General features: G+C 43.7%; 2 protein-coding genes across 6 annotated transcripts in view; one reads left to right on the top strand and one right to left on the bottom strand.

Moving 5' to 3' along the window:
• Positions 1-2,871, top strand: part of C3H4orf51 (chromosome 3 C4orf51 homolog) — a 67,775-nt gene extending 64,904 nt beyond the window's left edge. Inside the window, exon 7 of the mRNA XM_003928004.4 lies at positions 1,427-2,871. The gene's annotated coding sequence lies outside the window, so the exon portion shown is untranslated. The remainder of the gene's footprint in view (positions 1-1,426) is intronic.
• A 144-nt stretch (positions 2,872-3,015) lies between these two features.
• The window catches only part of ZNF827 (zinc finger protein 827), a 182,512-nt gene continuing 162,829 nt past the window's right edge, over positions 3,016-22,698 (bottom strand). The window contains exons 10-15 of one of the 5 annotated variants that reach the window (XM_039479138.2): positions 22,054-22,225; positions 20,773-20,939; positions 11,422-11,613; positions 10,883-11,060; positions 8,993-9,025; positions 3,016-7,500 (exon numbers count right to left, since the gene is read on the bottom strand). In XM_039479138.2, coding sequence (XP_039335072.1) covers positions 9,010-9,025; positions 10,883-11,060; positions 11,422-11,613; positions 20,773-20,939; positions 22,054-22,225 — 725 coding nt within the window. In that variant the 3' untranslated portion in view covers positions 3,016-7,500; positions 8,993-9,009. The other 4 variants (XM_074396850.1, XM_039479137.2, XM_010338626.3 and 1 more) reach the window with 4 other exon arrangements.

The raw sequence follows: 22,698 nt of genomic DNA, 5'->3' as shown, positions 1-22,698 counted from the left end.
TGTCCTTAGCTCTGCCCAAGCCCATCAGTCCTTCTCAGGAGTGGGGGGCCAGGAGTGGAGGGGAAATGCTTTGAGCTAACCCAGCAGGGTGGATGGGTAATCAACACTGACCTAGAGGCTAAAGACATGGCAACATTCGCACCAAATATGATCATTTTATTGGACACCTCTTGTTTCGCACCTCACAGACTCACCTCATTCTACCTTTTGCTGTAACAACCAGCTCTGGTCAGATATCATTGACAGGACCTCCTCTTGGCTTCAAGCAATTGGGGTGGGAAATGGAGAGAGCAGAGTTGGAGAAATGAAGGTGGGCAGGGCAAAGCCTCTCCATCCATCTGGCAAACCCCTAACTCATCAAACCAGATCAAACAGTTCAGCAAAATACGTTTAAGTCACCCTCAAGATGACTGCAGGCAATCCAGGCATGGTGATTTAGCTTTAATCAGAAGAGAAAAACTTCAAGCTGGTGGCTCATGCTGGTAATCCCAGCACTTTGGGAGGCCAAGGTCGGAGGATCACTTGAGGTCAGGAGTTCAAGAACAGCCTGGCCAACATGGTGAAACCCCGTCTCTACTAAAAAAAGTACAAAAATTAGCTGGGTGTGGTGGCATGCACCTGTAATCCCAGCAACTCAGGAAGCTAAGGCAGGAGAATTGCTTGAACCCACGAGGTGGAGGTTGCAGTGAGCCAAGATCATGCCACTGTATTCCAGCCTGGGCAACAAAATTTGAGACTTTGCCTCAAAAAAAAAAAAAAAAAAAAAGAAAGAAAGAAAGAAAAAAGAAAAAGAAAAACTTTAGATCTCCGAACGTGAAGTGAGCAGAAAAATCATTTTAGTTGTTTTTTTTTCCCTTCACTGAGCCTGTTGTAGCTTGAAAATGTTGAAGTGCCATTTTTGCTGTAACTGCCTTATAAGGATTCTGCCTTGCAACCATCTCTCTTTCAAAAGGCTTTTTCTTGTTTACAACAAGTTGTAGAACCATAGCTGATTATATGTTATATTAGGAGTAGGAAGGGGGGATCTTAGAGATCATTTAGTTCAGCGTCTCTTTTCATAAGATGCTTAATGGCATGTCATAATCACACCCCTAGTTTGTGTCTGAGTCAGATTTGTAACTCAGGTAGTCTGACTGCGTGGTAATGTCCCTTGTGGTTGACAAAAGTTATAAGTAATCCAAATTTTCTCACCATACAGGGTAAAAAAAAACACCTGTAAGGAGTTGTGTAGGGGGAATTGATTTTGAAGTGTGAATTGAGGTAGATTCTCTGCTCCAGGTTTATAATTCTACTGAAAACCAAGAATTATAAACTAATACTTAGCTGTACGAGAAAGAAATTCCAGGAGGATGTAGCAATTGGTTTTTCTTTTCCCTTTTGCACCTCCTATCAACGTGAGCAAGATGTGCATTTTCCTGTCTTACAGATTCAACTACAAAGGAAGAATTATGAACTGAAGCTCTACAACTTCATAAAGAAGAGGCCTTGATTAATAAATAACCTGACACCTTTCAGATGTTGCACAAGAAAAGGCAAGGTGCCCCAATTTCTGGGAGTCACTGCACTTCACTTGCCCTGGAGCCTGTTTTACAGGCATTTTCCTTCTTAGTTAATTGTAGTTATTCCAAAAATAAACCTCATTTTATGTGGGACTCTTCTATTCTGAGGGAATGATGTAAGCAAGAATATTGGCTGGAGTATCTTGAATATCCGTGATAGATGGCTCCTTACAATGAATCCTAAATCTCCAAGGGACCTATTTTATCTTGTGATTTTGCTCACAGGTTCTAAGCTACTGCTGGGCAGGGTTCCAATTCTATATTCTCTGTCTTCTGGAAGCACCGATGAAATCACTGAGCGGCTACCCGCTTCCATCTCACTAGGCACCTCTTGGCCCTCTTTCATCCCCACAGACTGAAAGCAAGGTGACTAATGTGTCTTCCCCTTGAAATTATTCACAAACCCCACATGACCTTTGGCAAGCAGGGGTTCTACTGTGATGCTTCTGACTGTGGGTAAGGGGACATAGGCGCTCACCATGGCTTGCTATTTCTCCTTGCTTCCTCGAGACCAGGGAGGCAGCTTTGTTAAATGGTCAGGCATAGTTTGTGGCCCCCAAACAACCCATCGGCAGTGGACATATTACAGAAAACATGGCTTTGAGTCTTAGCTTAAACTGTGTTTATGTAGCATGACAATAGGAAAAATATCTAATTGTACTTGGATTAAAATTCAAACAAAGGCCCCATGACTGGCTTGAAGATGCCCAGGTCCATGTGCCATGTTTTCCAGGGAAGTCAAGATGGGAGAGGATGTGGTCTGTTCTGTCATGAACAATTCTGTTTCCAGATCATTTCTCAAAGTCACTGGAGGCCCGTTTCTGGGGAAATGATTACTAAACTGTTGATTATTTTCCTTGTATTGCTGGCTATTCCCAACCACAGGGAAAATATGAGGTAGCTGTGGAGTTTTAAGAAAAAAAAAAATGTGTACAAAAATAAGAAGCCACGCCTGCCTGTAGCACTAGCAAAAATCAAAGATGTCTGGTTTATTTGAATGTTTCCAATAAACAGCAGACACCCCAAACAAAATTAGTATTGGAACCAAATTAAAGAATTTGACTCAATTACCTAAAAAATAGCTATTGGATGAAAAAATAAAGGATAAAATAGTGTCTAATTACTGACTGGCCATTTTCAAAGTGGCTTCTCCTACATCATCCCATTTTTAAACAAGTAAATTTGATCTTTTTAAATGTTAGAGTGAAGTGGTTCACAATTGCTTGAAATAAGCAAAGGACATTATATTTATACGCATGCAAATTACAAACCAGGCAAAACAGTCTCTTCTGCTGCTTTATATATTTTTGTCAACCATCATGGATTCATGGAAAGGTCTCAAATAGATAGAACAAAATGGATTTAAAAAAATTGTTTGAACTTAGCATGTTTTTCATTTCATTCTCACTCAGTCTTTGGTCTCACTTTCTTTCTCTGTTACCTTCCCTTGAATGGTGAACTATTATTACTTGCATTTGGATAGATTATTATTTAGTTTGCCAAACGTACCATTTTTCTGCTCATTAAAATCTCATAGTTGCTCAGCTTCATTAAGATAAATGGAATTATTCATCTGTTTTCCCCGCTTTGGCTATGGGGTCAACAAAATGATGTTAAGCAGTAGAGGACAGGGCTGGTGAACACTTTTAAATGTCACTAAGTAATTTTAGGAAGGAGCTGGCCTACCACTGTCCTGAATGATGAATATGGTCTCCACCTTAATGCCCATTAATGATGTACATAATAACAGTTTGTATTGTAACCATGGCTGTTCCACACTTGAATTTTGTGACAGTTATAACCACGAGTGGACATTTCTGAAATCTGATTAACATACACTGAGAAGTAAAAAAAAACCAGAACAAAGCAAGACAAACAAAACCCTGAGCCTAACAAGCAGTCAAGGATGGCAAACCAAAAAAGAAAAGAAACAAGAGTATAGCCAACTTTTTTTTTTTTAATTAGAGTATATTATACTTTCAAACTGGATACACTAGAAATTGGCAATGCAACATAAGATGCAAAGGAATATACCAGTTACTGTCAAAATGACCCTGTACAGCCTTGTAATGCAAAAAGCTTTATACAATACAAATTTTCAGTAATGTACACAAACCTTGACAGTATGATCATCTGAACATAGTATGAAGAGTTAAAAAAAGGACAGAAGAAAGAAAGTGCTGAGAACCCTAGCTGCATTACTATATGGAAAAATAAGCTAGCTTTCATTGAAGAATGCATAGTGAAAACAACTGAAGTTAGTTGGTAGGTGAATTTCTCAAAGATGTTAGTGTTTTACACGGAAAGGATATCTATGGAATACATCCTTCCCTGAGTATCAACTGCAAACCAAATTCAGGGGTACATATTTTCTAGGGTGGAGTCTGAAAAATGCTGTAGATTTTTTTCTTTATTAATAACAATAATAATATAAAAAGTCAAACAAACTCCCAACACACCTGTTCTCACTCAGAAAACTTTTATAATTTACCAGAAAGATTGATGACTCTTTCCAAAGTGCTAAAAAAGTTGCCCAATTATATTAAGCATTACTAAGTCATTCAAATACAAGTTCAGTGGCAAGCAGTGAAATGCATGGCATTTGAGCAGTAAACGTCTCCTTCCTATACCCCTCTTGTTCTTGAAAGTTTCAACCCTAAGACCTCCTATTGCACATGTGGCATGCTGTAAAACCTATAGTCTGAATTGTCAGGGCTGCCCTTTCAGGTTTTTAACCCACTGGTGCTTCAGCGTTACTCACCTTTTCTACCAGCCTCTGTGGGATTATAGCCCTTTCCTGTCATCACTGAACTTGTAATTTTGAAAACATATTATTAGCCTAGTGGCACGTTCTCCATTATATGGGGATAGAGACATGACTTGAATAAAGACATGACTTGGAAAAACAACAACAACAACAACAACAACAAAACCATCCCACCCATAAGCCCAGAATTCTTGGAGTGTATTGTCCATAACTATCTTTAGTGTCTTTTACTGAGACATTGACGTGGCGAGGTTGAACATCGTTTCAAACCTGGCCAAGAGCAAAGGTCTCTGCTGGAGAATGACTGAGGGTTTGGGAGCTTCCCGCCTTAGCTGGTTTGGCCTCCCCGACCCTGTGGGCATCTCCTTAGTGTAAACAGGTTTGCCAGGGCACCAAGCAGGCTCCCCGTCCAAGGTGGGTGACTGGCAAAGGGAGGTGTAGCACACCTGCTGGGTGTGGGGAGGAGAGACTGGCATGGAGGGGACAGGGGAGAGCATGGTGTGGACAGACAGTACAGTCTTCTGGCTTCCTGTAGAACTGTACTAATTTTCGGGGAGCTTTCAGCAAAGCAAACTGACTAGAGGAAGAATATTAGGGATGCTTTTATTTTCCCTTGGTGAAACAGATTTTAAAAAAACCCAACTCTTAGGATAACACATGATGGAAAACAGCAACACAGAAAGAACGCGTTCCTCCTGTACACCAGTTCTCCAATAGATAAATAATATATAAACTTTTATATTCCAAACTTCCCACTATGATACAAAGAACATTTCTTCCTGCTCTTTCAGCCTGTTTCATACTGGAAATTCTGTTGTTTTAAAAATACAAGCAATGAACATATTCAGCCAAAGATTTTTTCCTTTTTTCTTTTTAAATCACCCATTACTTTTTAAGATTAGCAAAGGGCTTTACAACCAACCCACACCTGCTTCCTGCTGCAATAAAGTGCTGCACATAAATTGCCATTTTAATGACCACAAAATAAGAGCTTTTAAATAAGTATAAAGTTAGCCTCCTAGCAGGTTACATCTACCAGGCGTTAACAAAATGGAATACAGAGTTATTAGTAACATGGAGGATACCACGATAGCCAGAGGATCAGCAAAACACAATGGAAACTTGTCAGGGGCATAAACTGAACCATAGGACTAAACAGCACCTTTTTGTTGCGTCATTATATGTCAAAGAGGTTGTGGCTAAATCTTCAAACATACAGTCTTCTCATTCCATAAAAAAGGTACATTTTCTTCCTTTTATTTTACTTTTTTTTTTTTCAGATGAGAAACAAAAACTAGTGCAAGACCATAGCACTGTGCAAAACTGCCGTTTCTTTTTTTTAGTCTGAGCATTTATACCCAGAATTTATCCAAACCCCTTTTAATCTCCTTGGCTGGATTTATCAACCATAAATTTTTTCACTCATACATTTCTTTTTCCTGCAAACAAATGGTAACCACTGAATTAATACATCATATATATATATAATCTGCCCTTAAAAAAATGATGCGCTGTGTGTGTGTGCACCGTCCGCATTTGTCTACGTGTGGGCACACACACACAAAATACACTTAAGTTCTGTGATGTTAGCTGCAGTGCTGCGAGATATTTCTTCCAGATCAGTCACGTGATTCCTCGCATCTTCATCACCAGAGAAGATCTGAGCACAGGGTCTCCAGCGCTCTGGCGGAAATCTCCAGCAGCACTGCAGATGTCTACCATTCCTTCATCGACTAAGCACCAGGCCCTACCACTCTGTAGCCCTCAAAGAGAGAGGGAAAGGTGATGAAGGGGCACAGGGAGAGACAGTTGTGGATGAACCACCCAGGAGGGAAAAGAACGTTCATCGCTGTTGAAGAAGCCAGTACAAAGAATGTGCAATAGAAATGTCACGGCACGCGACACACGGCTTTCTCTTTCAGAATCCGCAAACGCCCACGCACCCCACTCACCCAACAGAAAACCAAATGCACCGGTATACAAGCTTACAAGTGCTGATTGCTATTAAGGACACTCTCTGTAGGGTTTAACGAGACAAGATTCCTTTCAGAGAAAAGTACGGAGAAGGGCTGAGAGTGGGAGTGGGTGGCTGGGGAGGCATGCCTCTGAAGGTAGAAGTATGCAGTAGGTCACCTCTCTGAAGATTGGATAAAGCAGCTTTCAGGTCAATGCAATAGGTATACACACGGAGCCAATTCTCTATTCCTTACTAAAGATATACAGTACACATGTTTCAGACCCGTGGGGGCCTGTAGGTTTTGCAGCAACATACACCTGCTGGGGTTGTGTTTAAGTTTTGAGGGATTTTTTTTTGTCTTTGTCTCTTTGTTTTTTGGTACAGAACATGGCTGCCCTCAGACAGTCTCTGCTCTTTCTCTCAGTCCGAGATAGGCGAGGAAGGAGTGTTTGGGCGAGGGGATGCTGGGAGGTGCAGTCTGAGGTCGGGGAGGGTGGAATGTGAGATCCAAGTGGTTCTTGGGGTATAACATCGTCAAGGGAATGAGATGGGCAAAATCTGAGTTCCGGTACTTGTCAAAGCGCAAAGGGGAGCCGTTGAAGGCCAAAGCCTTGAGTGCCAGGTTGGGCTCTGAGCTGCTGCCGTGGGCTGCCGACAGGGCCACGGTCTGCAGAGCCTGGGAGGCGGACATGACTGACAGGGGAGACAAGAGATTCCGGGAGCTCCCGACCACCAGGAGCGGGGCCCCGGGGCCGGCCGGTTCCTTGGGGGCTGGACACAGGCCCTTCTTGTCCTCCTCGGGGCAGTCCCCACTCTGGTGCTTCTTGACGTGGCGGCTGAAGACGAAAGGGTGTGTGGTCTTGAACAGGCACTCTTCGCAGCTGAAGGTCTGGCGTGGGGCGTGCTTCAGCTTCTTGTGCAGGTTGAGATTGTCCTTGCGCTTGCAGCTGTAGCTGCACTGGTCACAGTGGAAGGGCCGCTCCCCGGTGTGGACGCGCACGTGCTCGATGAGCTTGTTGGCGGTCTTAGACAGGTAGCCGCACTGGTCGCACTTGTAGTGGTTGCCCAGGCGGTGCTCCCGGGTGTGCGTCTCCAGCTCCAGCTGGTTGGCCTTCACCGTCTGGCAGATCCGGCACTTGTACTCCATCTTGTAGTGGGTCTTGAGGTGGCACTCCATGGCAGCGGGGCGGTTGGTGGAATAAATGCAGAATGGGCACCTGCCGGGGGAAGCAGCGCAAGGGAGGTTCAGCTGGGACGGTTCGGAGGCAGCCCCGCTTCTCCCCTCCTCACCAGCCTTCCCGCACACCGCCCGCCCAGTGTCTGAGGCCTGCCCAGCCCAGCCCTGCCGCCTCTCAGGGGTGGAACAGCCCTTTTTGGCTCTCCCTGCTGACAGAGCAGTCCCCACTGACAAGCAGCTCTGGCGAGGGCCGCTCAGCCTATTCTGGGTCTCCTGTGGGCCAGCACAGCCAAGGCCAGCCCTCAGGAAGGGGAGCAGAGAAAGTGCCAGGAATCAATTTCCTGGTGCTCCCCTCCAGCCCCCGCCCAACCCCTCGGAGCCCTCCCCACTCCCGACCAGACAGAGCAGAGGTCTAAACCTCCTGACCTCCCCTCTAGATGGGAGCAACACAAAGAATCGACTTTTCATGCACCACACCAAGCACACGCAGAAAGGCTAAGAGGTTTTAAAGAACAGCTTATAGGGGGAGCGCTACCTCCAGCAAACAGAAAGTCACAGGGGTCAGAATCGTGCTTATTAAGGGGTTGTTAGGATGAGAAGGCCTGTGTGTGTCTCTCTGTGTGAGTGTGTGCGTGTGTACACATCTATGTACTCATAAAACATCTCCTTATAGGACTGGCTCTTGATCAGGAAAGGAAGCTGAGGACTATGGCAGGGGCATGGGAGGAGAAGGAAGCCCACCCAAACGGCCCATCTGCTAATGAGGAAGGGAGGAGGGAGGAGACAGCTGCTATCTGGAGCTCAAAGACATTATTAATACATGATTATGCCGTAGAAATGGTAATAATCCAACTGAATCGGAAATTCTCAGAGGGCAGGAACGAATCTTACATTTCCTCTGCATTCTCTGCAGTGCTTGGTAGAGTACTCAGCACATGGTAAGCACTCAGGACATACTGGTTCATTATTTGAGTGGTCTCTACAGGCAATTTAGGTAGATTCTGGAAGGGTGGATGCTGGTCTCAGCTCCATCACCGTATCAGGCCAGAGCTGGATACCCTAGGATGAGCCTGGGCCTCTCTGTGGCTCAGTTTCTCCATCCTTTGCAGTGAGGCTACGCTACCACCAACCCTCCTGGCTGTCCAGAGGGGCCATGAGGAGCGGTGAGGCCACGTTAAGAAACTCCGCTGAGCTTCTCTTTTAGAAGCTGCCAGGCTGGAGTCAGTGGCTTAGCGGAGAACGGTAGCATGTTTGCTCTCTTTCCACAAAGAATGCAAATGCAAAAGTGGCTGCCTCAAGCTCTTGCTTGGCTCCTGCAGGGCAGGGCCCGGGAGTGGACTGTCCTCGGAGGGTCTGGAGAGAGGTGTTCAGCAGAGCCCAACACAACCAAGTGCACCGTGCACGGCCTCCTCAGCGCCAAGCTCGCCGTTAGCCTTTGAACCTCAGCTCACAGAAGAGTGCACACGAGAGAAATATAAAGCCCATTCCCAGGTCAGGTGCACACACAACCCCTACGCCAAGCTGGGCCTTACCTAGAGGAGTCTGAAACTCACCACTGTCCTGAGCTACGGCAAAAGAAAAATAATAGTATAATCTTATTTGATCTGCATTATGAACAGGATATAGAGTACAAGCAGTTCCATCACAGAAAAGCAATTTAGACATCGGCAGTCTGTTTCATTTTAAGGACATTTCTGTGACCCACAGCTCAATCTTTCCTTCGCTGCTCAGGCAAAGTGCTAAGGGTTTTTTCCGTGCTCCCGTTATTTTCTTAAAGACACTCTCTCAGGCAAATTAATTCTCTGATATGGCAAAGGAAACAAAACAAAACAGAACGAAGACTCACTGTATAGCCAGAAGGCATTATCAATTTTTTCAAAGTATTCTTCTACTTGGTCATCCTAGAACATAAACTATTACACAGGGGACGGTTAGCACCGCACGGGAAGTGTCTGTACCAGCAAAAGCATCAGCGTTCACTGTGCATTCTCCCCCATGGCTTCAGCGGCTCGGGACTTTGGAGGTCCCTGAGGAAAGGCGAACTGGCAAAGCCACAACTGGCAGGGGCTGTAACGTTCATGGGTGTGACTGGGCTACTGGGAAGGGCAGTGAGCACTGGTCCAACCACAGATAAACATGATTCGGGTGTTTTTCTTTTTAAAATAAGAGCACACAAATATTTATAAAGGGACAGTGGGAACAAACCAAATCGAATTCCCAAATGAGCTCTCACTAGGCATTTCCCATCGACTGGTTTCCTTGAATTATAATCACCCCCTCCCCAATCCCCTCTGCTCTCCCCTCCCCCTCCCACGGAAGCACCCCCAAGACTGTAGGTCCTGTTGCTCCCTGACTCTTCTGTTTGGGGAAGTTGTTGAGGAGGCAGGGGCCTGGGGGCACCAAGCCGGCACTGTCCCCAACACTGCACTCCCAGGGTCCTTTTCCATCTCTCCCTTCCTCACCCATTTGGGGGAGTCATGCCACCTCTCCGGCAGGTTGCGAGTTTCAATGATGAAAATGTTTAAAAACAAAAGTTTTCCCCTTGTGTTAAGTAAAATGTAATTTTTCATTCAACATGATTGTTCAGCTAAAAATGAGTGATTATGCCTTGAACACGGTGTCTTTCTGTGTCGCTACATGTGCTGCTTTCTCTTTACCAGACCCTAAGTGCCTTGTGAACAGGGACTCTGATTTCCCTGGGCAGATTAGGTAGTACTAGGGGGTACATTTCTCGAGGGTGGAAATGGTTTTACTCCTGTGTGCCCGTTAGCACCTGTTATCAAGCCAGACACACAGTATGTTTGATAATAATTGATTGGTCACACTTGAGACCAAAGAGTCTCTTGAAAATACTGGTTAAAGATGATGGTCGCTGTCTAGATCTCTGGAGGAAGACATCAGTATGTTTGCAGGAGGATAGGAAGCACATGATCTTTGTATGAAAAATGTTGCCTCCTGCCTCTTCAAACTGTCCAATTTTGGGGGGTGGCGTGGTTGTAATGGTTACTTAAAGGATGTGTAGCAAGCCATCTGAAAAACAGCGATGGTGAATCTCAGTGACAGCATGATTTATGCTTGCGGACACTAAGCCCCGACTCCATTAAAATCAAGTCTGAACAAAACTCAAGCAGTGTAGGAGGAGTCTATTCTTGCATGCTAGGCTGTTGCAATGTGTCATTTTTCTTGCCCTGAGTCCCAGGATTTTTGCAAAATGGATTCTCCTGCTGAGGTCTATGGACACCTTAGGGGGACAGGTCTAATTCAATCCAGCTACAAGGCAGCAGAGGTTCCTGACTAACTCCCCTCATACCAAGCTCCCTTTTCCATGACTCCCAAAACCTTCACGGGAAGGGACAGGGTAGGGAAGGGGAAAGGGTGTTTAATAACAACGCAGTAAAAGGTTCTGTACTTGCTTTCCTTACTTGAGCCCACCGGTGGGGACAGTGTGGCATTTCTTATGCTCCAGCAGCTGTTCAGGGGTCTTCATGAACTTGTGGCACACGTCACACTCAAACATCCGGGTGATGAGGTGTATCTGCAGATGACGCTCAAACATGTTCTTCGTCTTGCAGACAAAGTTGCAAAAAACGCATTCGAACCCTGCAAGGACCGAAGCTGGGTATAGAGGTGCATGGGGAAGCGGGCAGAGGCGGGCCGGAGTGGAGCCAAGCTCCTCCTTCCTCCTGCCTCCTCTGCCTGACAGCTATACCCTGCCAGGCACTGTTTCCCACATCTCCGTGCTAAAAGGCGTCAAACACACAAACATCGGGGTCAGTGTCACCCTCCCCATTCTTCCACCCCACGGTCAGATGCAAATTAAGCCAAAGGAAATGCAAATTTTAGGTGATGCCCAGCATACTGCATTCTGGGCCTATCATCCTCCTGTCCAGGGCTTATTCTCAAGAACGGGTCATCCTGGGGTGCGGAGGGTTGAGCAGGCTCGCACCCACCTCCTCCTTACCTTTCTCTGGCTTTTCCTCACTGTTGAGTGAGGGCTGGCTCCCAGGCATGACAGAGATGACCAGCAGGTTGTTCCCACCCTTGTTTTTCTGGGAGCCATCTGAATCATCTTTGCTGTTGGCCGAATCACTCAGAGCTGAGAGGGAGGATGAAGAGGGGCTGTTTGATTCGCTGGGGGTCTTCCTGTCTTCCCCTGAAAAATAGGCAAATAACCCAGTCTTGTTACTGAGATGAAAAGAATAATAGCAACTGAGGGTGACGAGTTGAGTCTCATGGATGCATCATCATTCTGGGAGCACAGGCCCATGTCCCCAGAACCCTCAGCGATGGCGGATCCCAGGTCCTAAGGCACCTACCTCCTTTGTGGTACTGGGGCCCAAGAGCAGCCATTCATTCATTTGACAAGTGTCTATTAGCTAAGATGTACTGAACATGTTACACATTCCAGGAAGTGTATTATACTTTAAATTATCTCATTTTGTTTTTTCAAAAATCCTATGTGACACAACTGTTTGTTATCAGCCCCATTTTACAATGAGGGAATGAAGTCACAGAAAGGTTAATCTGGCCTAGATCATCTGACTGGGAAGTGGTGGAGAAGAGGTTTGAGCTGGTCTGCTTCCAGGCTCCATGCTCTTCATCAGTACACTGGTCCCTCTCCCTCAAAGCCAGATACAAACAAGTTAGCAGGCCATTAAAATCTAGTGTCAAAAGACTTCTGCTTCTACTCAAGAGGAAGTGTCAGGCACTGGGTTTACCATTATTACTGAAACAACTGAAAAAATCAGACAAAATATATCACATGCTAGTTTTCACATCACTGGATGTTAGACAATGAAGAAAAGTGGTCCCTGAGAGACAGGAAACAAAAGAGGTGAGCCCTGTGACTGATCCGCTTCCTGCCTTGAGACTTTCCAGGCTCCAGTGCACAGAGGAGGAATCAGGTGGAACCTGACAAGACTTCCTGAGTGGAGGAGATGGAGCTGAGGGCCTGACCAGACTTTGCAGAACAGAGTATCAGAGAGGAAGGGGCAGCACAGAAGAAGAACTCCAGAGCCCAGAGACGGTTCCCCTTGAGTATTCAGCAAAGTATGGATCAGAGCATGGGGGTGAAGAAACTACCTATGGTTGGAGGGGGAAAAGCCACCTGAAAGGCTTAGAGAACAGTGTCCGACACTCAGAGAGGGCTAGAAATAATGCTTGTTTCCACCAGTCAGATTGGAAAAACACTTAATCTACAGGGCATTAGGTAGAAAACTGAGAAAGCTCTCTAAGTAGTGGGTTAAACCTAGACAAATCACCACCTAGTGATCTAGAGCGGCTGAAGAATCATGAAAGCAAGACCCCCAAAGGAATGAGGTTTCCAGGTAGCTAGTTGCATCCTAAAACAAAGGTCAAGAATACGTATTGGGATATAAAATATTAAGCATCCAACATGGTAAAAATCACAATGTTTGCATCCAAGGATGATCAGATGTGCAAAACAATAAACACAATTCAAATTGAGAATAAGCAACCAATCAAAGCTGACCCAGAACAGACACAGTTGTTAGACTTTGCAGACAAGGACATTGAAACAGTTGCAACTGTATTTCATATGTTCAAGAAATTAAGTAGAGACATGGATAATATTAAAAAGATCCAAATAAAATTTCTACGGATGGAAACTGCAGTCTGTTACCAGCAGTAATCCCGTTAGACATGGCATAGGAAAAGAGGAGTAAACCTGGAGACAACAGCTGTAGAAACTATCTGAAATGAAACAGAGAAAGGAAATCTCCCAAATGAAATGAGCATCAGTGAGTGAACTGTGGGGTGCCTTTGGGAAGTGTAAACAAAGTTTAATTGGAATCCCTGGTGGGGTGAGGAAGGTGGAAATGTGGAATAGCCAAAAATTTTCCAAATTTGAGGAAAATTATAAACCCAGAGATATAAGAAGCTCAAAGAACTTCCAAGTATAAGAAACATGAAGAAACCTGTACAAAGGAACATCGTAAATTGCTTAAAACCAGTGCTAAAGAGCAAGATCCTAAAAGTAGCCAGAGGAAGACAGATACGTTACATAAACAGGAACCAAAATAAGGATGACAGTGGATTTCTCACTGGAAACTATGCAAGTAAGAAGACTGTGAAGCAACATCTTTAAAGTACTGAAAGATACATTGTCAACCTAAAATCTTATATCCAGTAAAAACATATTTAAAAAATGAAGGCAACAAACAAAAGTTCACATTAAAAAAAAAAAAAAGAAGGAATTCATCACCAGCAGACTTGAATTACAAGAAATGTTCAAAGTCCATGCAGAAGAAAAATGGCATCAGATGTAAAACTGATCTACACAAAAGAATGAAGAGGCTAGAAATGTTAAGAACATGGATAAATTTGTAATTTTCAAATTATTGAAATATCTTTAAAAGTAAAAGTAACATTGTTTAAACAAAAATAATAGTGTTTTGTAGGGTTTGTAAAACATATGTAAGTAAATAAATGACAATAGCATAAAGGCTAGGAAGAGAGAAATGGAAGTCTACTATTGTGACGCTCTTATACAACATATGAAATGGTTTAATCATCACTTGAAGTTCTACTGTGACAAATTAAAAATGTAGTTTTTTTTTTTGTTTTTTTTTTTTTTTTGTTTTGTTTTTTTGAGACAGGGTCGCCTCTGTCACCCAGGCTGGAATTCAGTGGCATGATCTTGGCTCACTGCAACCTCTGCCTCCTGGGTTCAAGAAATTCTCCTGCCTCAGCCTCCCAAGTAGCTGGGATTACAGGCGTGCACCATCATGCCTGGCTAATTTTTGTATTTTCAGAAGAGATAGGGTTTCACCATGTTAGCCAGGCTGGTCTTAAACTCCTGACCTCAAGTGATCTACCCACCTTGGCCTCCCCAAATGCTGGGATTACAAGCATGAGCCACTGTACCCAGCCTAAATATGTACATTATAAACCCCAAGTAACTGGAGAGCTAAACTTTGTTCCTGGTTCAAGAAACTTGAGAATGTTAAGATGTCAATTATCCACAAAATGATTTACAGATTCCATGTGAGCCCACAGTTCTAGGTTAGGGGAGAAAATATAGGGAGACTGTTCTTCAGTTCCCTTCAAATCAGTTAATTAAGCAACCCAGTGATTGTAAATGTGCTCCTAATAACTTCCTTTATTAGGAGATGAAAAAATAAGTCATATATAGGTATGCAAAGTTTGGAAATAAACAGCACTATAATGGTGGGTTATGTCTAGAGTATAAAATTATTGGTGTCATGTTTGTTTACTTTTATTTCATTTTCAAAATTTTCTAGAGTGACAATATTTTTAAAAGTTTTTGGCCTGGCATGATGGCTCATGTCTGTAATCCCAGCACTTTGGAAGGCCGAGGTGGGCGGATCACCTGAGGTCAGGAGTTTGAGAGCAGCCTGACCAACGTGGAGAAACCCCCGTCTCTATTAAAAATACAAAATTAGCTGGGTGTGGTGGTGCATGCCTGTAATCCCAGCTACTCAGGAGGCTGAGGCAGGAGAATCGCTTGAACCTGGGAGGCGGAGGTTGCAGTGAGCCAAGATCATGCCACTGCACTACAGCCTGGGCAACAAGAGTGAAACTCTGTGTCAAAAAAAAAAAAAAAAAGTTTTTAAAAAGAGAAAGGAAGAAATATTTACCCACTTACAATGTTTTCAAATGATGTTCCCGTCAGAACTGCATTAGGGTCCAGGGCAGACAACTCTTACTTCAGTTCACAATTTTAAAAACTTTGTTCCTATTAGAACTGCAAGTATGTGACCTCAGTCACTGATCATGAAGAGCAATGGCATATGCCTTTACAATTCAGACTCCTTCTTGGTACAAGGAAGCTATGTGAAAGCTAGTATCATTATTGCCAGTCACTTATCTGTATATATTTAACCAGCTTATTTACATTTTCTAGATAGAACATTTTCAGCGGGGACCCTGAATCCCTGATATTGCAACTCCATCTTCTAATACTGGCCTGTTGCAAGTGATTCTTTTAAATTCATTTTTAGAATTAAAACATATTAATTTCAACTACCATCTCTAAACACAGATTCAAGTACCCTCAGGCTTATGGCACCAGGCAGAAATACCTAAATTAATAAATTTATAGAGATATAGCCATCATTCTCAGCAAACTGACACAAGAGCAGAAAATCAAACACCGCATGTTCTCACTTATAGGCGGGTGTTGAACAATGAGAACACATGGACACAGGGAGGGGAGCACTACACTCTGGGGTCCGTTGGGGGGAAATGGGGGAGGGACGGGGAGGTCGGGAGGTGGGAAGAGGTAGCATGGGGAGAAATGACAGATACAGGTGAGGGGAAGGAAGGCAGCAAACCACACTGCCATGTGTGTACCTATGCAACAATCTTGCATGTTCTTCACATGTACCCCCAAACCTAAAATGCAATAAAAAATAAATTAATTAAAAAAAAAAGATATAATGTGCTGTGCCAACCACTCTGTGATGCAGCCCAGCTTGCTCAATGTGTAATCCCTAGTCCAAACAGCCTCCTCTGTTTCTGACCTCATCTTGTTTTGTTATGTCTGTGGAGAGAGCCAGGATGCCCTTGCCAGTCAAGTTCAAGGCTGTGACCCAAGTGGTCATTTACCTTCTTCAGCATCACAAAGATCTTGGTGAAGGACACCTGTGCATAGGTGACGCAACATCACACATTAGGACAACCAGCTGAAGAGAACTTAAAAAACAAAACCAAACCAAACCCCCAATTATTGCACCATTTAAAACAGCACAAATTAGGAAACTGAAACCATAAAAAAATTACCAATCATCTTGCTGTGTCAATACAGACACTGTTAGATTTTAGTGCACTTCTTTTCATTCTTAAAGAAGTAAGCACTTCTATTTTTAAATTGTTGCCATTAAGGTTAAGAATAAGGACTCTAGATAACCAGGCTGGGTGCAGTGGCTCACGCCTGTAATCCCAGCACTTTGGGAGGCTGAGGTGGGTGAATTGTTTGAGGCCAGGAGTTCAGGACCAGCCTGACCAAATGGCAAAACCCTGTTTCTACTAAAAATGCCAAAAAGTAAGCCAGGCATGGTGGCCAACACCTGCGATCCCAGCTATTCAGGAGGCTGAGACACGAGAATTGCTTGAATCTGGGAGGTGGAGGCCGTAGTGAGCCAAGATCGTGCCACTTCACTCCAGCCTTGGTAACAGAGTGAGACCTTGTCTCAAAACAAATAAATAAATAATAAAAATAAAAAACAGATCAGAATATCTGAGTTTGAATCCCACCTCCACCACTTAGTAGCTGTATGACTTTGGACAAGATACTTTGTGCCTCAATTATCTCATCTACAAAATGGGGATAATATTAGCACTTACCTCATATGGTTGTCTTGAGAATTAAATAGGTTTTTATACATAGATCACTAAGAACAATGTCTGGATCATGGTAAGATTTATAGAAAATATTATTCTATGATAAAACATACATAATATTTATAAAATATAATGATAACTAATGCTTTCTTTTTCCCATGCTATTTTAGATATCTGTACATAGTTGGCTCTCAAAAAAATTCATGAAAATATTTCTGTTGTTTTAAATGACAGTATTATATCCATGGAGGGGACTTACTCTATTAAATAGTTCCTTAAAATTAAAGTTAAAATTAATATTTCACTGATTGAATATTTTCCTATGAATAAATTCCCAGAGATGGTATCACTGGGTCACAGGGCATTACATTTTAAGCCTCTTGGTATAAACAGCTTAATTAGTTTCCAAACAGTTGTACCACTCTGCAGGGCGACAGCAATGTGAGTGTCAGCATCAGCCCAGCAACAGTGAGTATTAACATCAAATGCTCTCCTAACTTAACAGGTGGAGTATAAGCCTTGAGTTTCAGTTGGACTGCCAGTGAGGCTGTGTGTTTCCTTATGGTAAGTGGTTAGCTTTTATTTCCTTCACTGTGAATTGAGGCTCACGTCCCCATATCCTTTGCTAATTCTTCACTTAGAGGCCTAAAGGTTTTCTTAACATTTTATAGGAATATTTTATGTAATAAATGGATTAACCTTTCGTCATTTTTGTAAACACATTTTTTTTAGACTGAGGTTTTGGTTTTGCTTCTCTTCTGTTATTTTGCAAACTGAAGAAATTTTTATGTGTCAAAATCTCTCGACTGTTTTCATTTGCGCTTTATTTTATCACGTAAGCTTTGACAAATCCTTCTCGCTCTGTGAGTTTGAGAAATATTCTATTTTCTTCAGGCTTTTCTAGGGCTGATTTGTTAACGGGGATTCTGTGAGTTATCAGGAGTTTATTTTGTGTCAATGTGGGGTGAGGTATTGATAGCTGTTTTTTCCAAATAGCCATTCAGATTCCTCAATGCCATTTATTGCAACATTTAGAAATTGCAGTAAAATTTGCGTTGAAGAAGTCGCAAGCACCGGAGGGGATATTTCCCACTTGTTGATACTCTCTTCAGGGACAAGATGCCAGATAGTGGGAGAAAGAAGGTGAGGAGGGGTCACTATAGGGAAACACCTAATGAGAGGACAGTTCTTCAGGTACTCCTTTAATATCCCACTCACAGGCATGCCTGGAGTCACAGCAACCCAAAAGAAAATGTGAGAAAGCACGGGTTCTGTAGGAGGCTACACAAAATGCGTGCTGTTGATTAGAGCTCATCCTGTAGATCACAACTTCACTTAGGTAGTAACAAGGCAGTGTGGCAGATTTCCTAAGGTACTGAAATAGTAGGTGTCTTTTCCTAAGATAGGAAAATCAAATTAGAGAACAAGGCTCATAGAATTAGAGAATCTTAGGCCCAAGGGCATCTCCTGCACAGCTGAAAATATAGGGAACAGATGGAGGCTCAGAGAAGTTAACTGAGGTCCTACATTCACAATACTACTTATGGTACCATGGGGTCTAGAACCTGGATTCAGTGTGTGCTTTCCTCCATGTCAAGTAACTTCCACATGGATTACAGAAATAAGTCACTAGGACTCTAAGGTTCAAGCAAGGGCCACGTCTAAGTAGTTTTCTTACTTAACATGCACAAATGTGCGTAGATGAGCTTGTACACAAATATATTCATTCACTGAAGGAACATTGAGTCCCCCCTTGTACTATGTAGGGTGTGTTCCAGGTGCTGAGATACAGCAGTGACTTAGACAAGCTCCCGGTTATTGGGAATACATATTGCTATATATGTCATGTAATTGCTTTATATCATAACTTTGCAATAATCTAACTTACTAATTTACAAATTTGAATTGATCTCTTTTGGGTCAAACTCAAACATGTCAAAACTACACTAAACACAGGAAATCTTTGCTGTGAGACCTTTAGCTTATAACAGGGGTTAGCAAACTGTAGTCCTTGGGCTCAAATGAGCCTCCTGTTTTTGTAAATAAAGTTTTATTGGAACATGGCCATGCCCACGCATTTGCATATTGTCTACAATACTTTCAAGTTTCAACAGTCGAGTTGAGTAGTAGTGACAGAAACTGTATGACCTGAAAGCCTAAAATATTTACTATTTGCCCCCTTTGAAAAAAGCTTACAGGTCCTTGGCTTATAAAATAGGTTTTAACCTTATTCTTAGAGCAGCAGCATTAAAGGCTTGTACTGAATTAAAAAAGAAAATTCTTTAACGCATTTCACTCTTGGGTGACTGTACTAATGAACAAGAATATTCTTTTCTGCTGGACAATGAGCCCTAAGCCCTGATACATCAGAGGGAACAAGTGCTGTGCTTCATTCCCTGTGGTAATTACCAGGCACGTGTTTGCGCTGGTTAGCTGTGAAGTTTCTACTCACGACAATTAAGTGATGACAAGTCCAGCTTCTTTCTAGCCATCTGGTTTCTATGGTTTCCTTATGGTGGGATGGGCAAGGAGGGAGATTTGGGGCAGGATGGGAGGGAGGAAGGTTTTCAGCTGGGTTCAGGTATACTTTGGGTTAAAGAGAGTTAGAACGAAGGTTAACAGAAAGGAGAAAAAAAAAGACTATCTGAAAAGCCAGTGGTAATGGAAAAGAGGTTAGCCTTTTCCTCCATTAGCCACTCCAGAAATGCTGAATTTAATTTGTCTTCAACATGGGTTTCCCAGCTCACCTGCTGCCCACAGGCTAATGTGGTTACAGTCAGACAACTGACTATAAAAATGGCACCTTCTCACTCAGCATAACGGCTCTCTGCAGACCTCCAAGTCATAGCTGCTCAACTTACTGACAAAAACAAGCTTTTATTGCTGTTGGCATCACTGAGCCAAAGTGGTCGGAGAGAAGCACAAAGAGATCCTTCTCTGCCGTGCACATCGTCAGCACAACTGTCAGGGAAACTCCCCTTCCCAAATCCTTCAAGTGCTGATGATGTGAGGGGCTGACCCAACACCCAGGGCTGGCAGTCAGCAACATCGGCTCTTAATTTGTAAGCCCTGCAAATGCAGTGGGGAGCTCCTCCTCATTCTCACTTAATGACTCCATGCTGGTATCATCTGTAACCACCACTTCTGAGAGTATAATTGCATGGTGAAGTCAGAATGTTAACATCAATAAACGGAAGAAGTTAACCAGAATGGCAAGAGGCTTAAACAACAGGCGAGCACTGGTGGAGGCTTGGCCGTGGCCTAGACAGTGATGGGTTTGTTTCAGGAGAATCTGGTTTTCTTTGGCCCTGAACACACAGGCCATTCGTCATTAAGGAGAGCATCAGGGCTGGAGAGGAGCAGAGCCTACAGAAGTAGGTGTGCAGTGCCTGGCACAGGAAAACAGACAGGTTCAAAGCTCTGCCGAGTGTTTCTTGGGGTTGTCAGAACAGCAATGATACAGAGAGCAAGCCCTGGGGTGAAAACTGTTCTGGGCTGAGTTTCACTAGTGACTGAAACTAGTGACGACGGCAACTCCTAATTGCTGACCTTGGATGGAATACCCCACCTCTCTTCAGCCTGTTTTTTCACCTATACTATATAGTTTGATAGCAATAGTATTCACCTTAGAGGGTTGCTATGGGGCTTAAATGCGATCCAGGGTGCAAAGAGGTAAGGTTGAGGCATTGAAAGATTGTCACATACGGTGATGAGGAAGAGGACCAGGGTGAGCAACAAGCAAAGAGCTCAGCCCCTCTCTACTGCATCTGAACTTGGGAGTCTTTCGGAGCAGTGAGGCCCAGGCCTTGCCAGGAAGCAGTATGAGGACTACAGGGAAACGTGGCTCTCATGCCTTGGGAAAGTTCTTCCTTCCAGGGAAGGAAAGGGCAATGTCTCAGGGCAGTGGGGATGCCTCAGTCAGGTGGCTGGTGCTCTGGGGTGCAGGGAATGGAGGAGAAGCGTGAGAAGGACAGACAGGAATGGTCACCTGTGTGCTTGGTGCCAATGTGAGTCTTTATCTCTGCTTCCTCCATGGTGACAAAGTCGCAGGCAGTACAGCAGATCGAAAACATCCACTGCTCCTTGTCCACGTGGAGTGACATGTGGCTGACAAACTGGACATTGAGCTCGGTCTCAAATCCACACACGTGACAACTACATGAAAGGGTAAAAAAGGGGGAGAGAAAAGGGTGACACATACTTCTAAATGTGGGCTGCCCATTTATACACAGCACACTCAAGAAAACTGGAATTTTTAAAAACATGTGTCTCTCCACCAAAAGGTTTTGTGTTAGAAAAGCCTTCTGCTTTCTGGGTTGCCTCTAAAGTAGTCAGTGTGCCAAGGAGACTAAGGGCCAGCATCATGTAACAATCACATAGGTCTTATAGTGATGCTAAATAATCATAAAGTTAATGAAAAACTATGGATTCCAGATGCCACACGTCACCTAACTGATTTCCTTTGGGCAAAGAGACACGGGGTAGTGTTGCCAAGGTATTTTAGTGGTGCTGGTCCACTGATAAACTTGGAGAGCACCTCACAGCCCAGGAGCCTCTCTCTGGCTCTGGAAACCTTCCTTAGTTGCAATGAAAGCACATACAGTTTGTTGTATGGCAATCCAAGCAAGAGGCTACTTTGTCTGGGACAACTTCTGATAGAAGCCACCCATCGCTAGAGACATTTCCTGCAAAAGCAAGTTTCCACCAATCAGTATGGCATATCATAGGGCAAGATTTGACAGACAGTCTGAAACTTGGGGGCTTTATGACAACCAAACCAATATTGATTCATGATCGAACACAGAAATGAAATGTAAAATCCAGGTACTAAAGGATGATACAACGGAGGGGAAATATGTAACGCCTTCTGGGCTATTTCTATGGGGTTCTCAGATTTACATTTTCTAAGCTTTTCTTTAAAAATAATTCTTAGGGAGCAGCAACACACTCAGTTACAAAGGTTGGAGCTTCTGAGTTGAACAGATCTAAAAATTCATCATCCCCATAGCCCAGTCACTGTCTGGAGCTCCACCCCAGAGAGCCACCTCTAAAACCATTTCTCTCCCAACGAATACTACCAGGGACACCCAAGTCAAGAGAGGAGTCTGTGCAACTGCAGGGCTTAATCTAAGCAAAGAAATTACTAAAATGAAGGCCAGGCTATGACTGAGAAAAAGGGCTTGGTGATGTATGTCCACAGCAGACGGTAGAAAGTGTTGAAGCCAAGAGTCTGAGAAAGGCAGACTGGCATGCTCCATCAGCAACTCACCTGTAGTAATAAGGATGCTTCTTCCCGTCACTGCCTTCAGAGGTGACAGCGCTGACAATGTCCTCGGTGTCTGTACTCACCAGCTTCACGGAATGGACAGTCAAGTGCTGGTTCAGATTTGCACGGCACTTAGCAGCATAGGGGCACAAATGGCATTTGTATTTTCTTTCCTCTGCGAGTGAAGGAACAGGAAAAAGCCCAAATCACTTTCAAAAAAAGAAGTCCCAACACCATGCAAGAATCAGTTGAAGGTAACAAGGGAAGAATGGTTCAAGTCATATTTCAAATGGAGACCATGGTAATGCCTTGGAATTGTAAGTATCTAAAAGTCTTTACCCAGCAGGTCACTCCTGTATTAGCACTTCTAAATATGAAAGAAAATCTCCGACTGGGCACGGTGGCTCACACCTGTAATCCTAGCACTCTGGGAGGCCGAGGTGAGAAGATTATTTAAGGACAGGAGCTGGAGACCAGCCTGGGCATCACAGCGAGACTCCATCTCCACACAAATTTTTTAAAAAATTAGCCAGGTGTGGTGGCATGCTTCTGGAGTCCTGGCTACTTGGGAGGAGGAGGTGGGAGGATTGCTTGAGCCCAGGAGGTCAAGGTTACCGTGAGTCATGATCACACCACAGCACTCCAGCC

This window comes from Saimiri boliviensis, chromosome 3, assembly GCF_048565385.1.
Source record: "Saimiri boliviensis isolate mSaiBol1 chromosome 3, mSaiBol1.pri, whole genome shotgun sequence".
Classification (NCBI taxonomy): domain Eukaryota; kingdom Metazoa; phylum Chordata; class Mammalia; order Primates; family Cebidae; genus Saimiri; species Saimiri boliviensis.
The sequence above is the reverse complement of the archived record's forward strand: the minus strand, read 5'-3'. Positions and strand labels throughout refer to the sequence as shown.